This window comes from Cricetulus griseus, chromosome 5, assembly GCF_003668045.3.
Source record: "Cricetulus griseus strain 17A/GY chromosome 5, alternate assembly CriGri-PICRH-1.0, whole genome shotgun sequence".
NCBI classification, from domain to species: Eukaryota; Metazoa; Chordata; class Mammalia; order Rodentia; family Cricetidae; genus Cricetulus; species Cricetulus griseus.
The window spans coordinates 180,364,354-180,365,155 of record NC_048598.1 but is presented as its reverse complement, the minus strand read 5'-3'; the positions used below and the strand labels follow the sequence as shown (position 1 = coordinate 180,365,155).

At 45.4% G+C, this 802-nt stretch overlaps 1 protein-coding gene across 1 annotated transcript in view; it reads right to left on the bottom strand.

The window, feature by feature from the left end:
• Positions 1-90: 90 nt before the first annotated feature.
• The window catches only part of LOC118239020, an 8,745-nt gene continuing 8,033 nt past the window's right edge, over positions 91-802 (bottom strand). The window contains exon 4 of the mRNA XM_035445908.1: positions 91-222. Within this exon, the coding sequence (XP_035301799.1) occupies positions 91-222 (132 nt within the window). The remainder of the gene's footprint in view (positions 223-802) is intronic.

The window sequence follows — 802 nt, the reverse complement described above, 5'->3', positions numbered from 1 at the left end:
TTGACTCTTGGAGGTGTCCCTGCTGATGCTGATTCTGGATTGCAGAGCTGAATTATATGCTAGGCTTCCATGATAACCTATTCCTCCCGTCTACTCCAGATCCTTTCCTGGAGGCTGGCGGACACAGTGTACATTATAGCTGGTTAATGAGAACCCAGAGACAGTGCAGGTGAGAGACAGGGTCTCAGAGGGCTCCACCAGGCCAGGTCCTTTCTCCTTCAGCTGCACCAGAGACAGGACAATCAAAATCCCCATCAGTCATACAACCCATAATGACATGCCATGGTCCCTTTGCTGAACCCCTGAACACTTTTATTGATGTGTCTTGAGCCTTTGTGGGAGAGATATGAAGGGGTGGGGATGTGGGGGATATTGGGGTATTTATGTGACATTCTGTCTGTGGATAAACACTGCACACATTTGTGAACAGTCCTAGACTCTGCATTAAAGATGGAACCTGACAGATGGAGAGTCACTNACATGAACTTGGGAGGAAAATGTGTTGTGAGGGCCAAGGAGAGGGAATTGGAAGGAAAGAGTTGAGTGAGTATATGGCCAAGATACATTGCAAATGTACATGTGTTTTCAAATAAAACACAAAAAGTGTTGTCAAAATAGTAAAGTGTGTTAAAAATCCATCACTGTAGAACATTAAAGGCCTCCTGCTCCAATGATCTGATGAGCAGCTGTTTGACCATCTGTGGCTTCCTTCCCTCACAAATGGAGTCCTTTAAATCTGCACAGCATCCATGAACACTGGAGTCACCCCATCTCCATCCTTTTTCTTCATCAGTTCCCAACA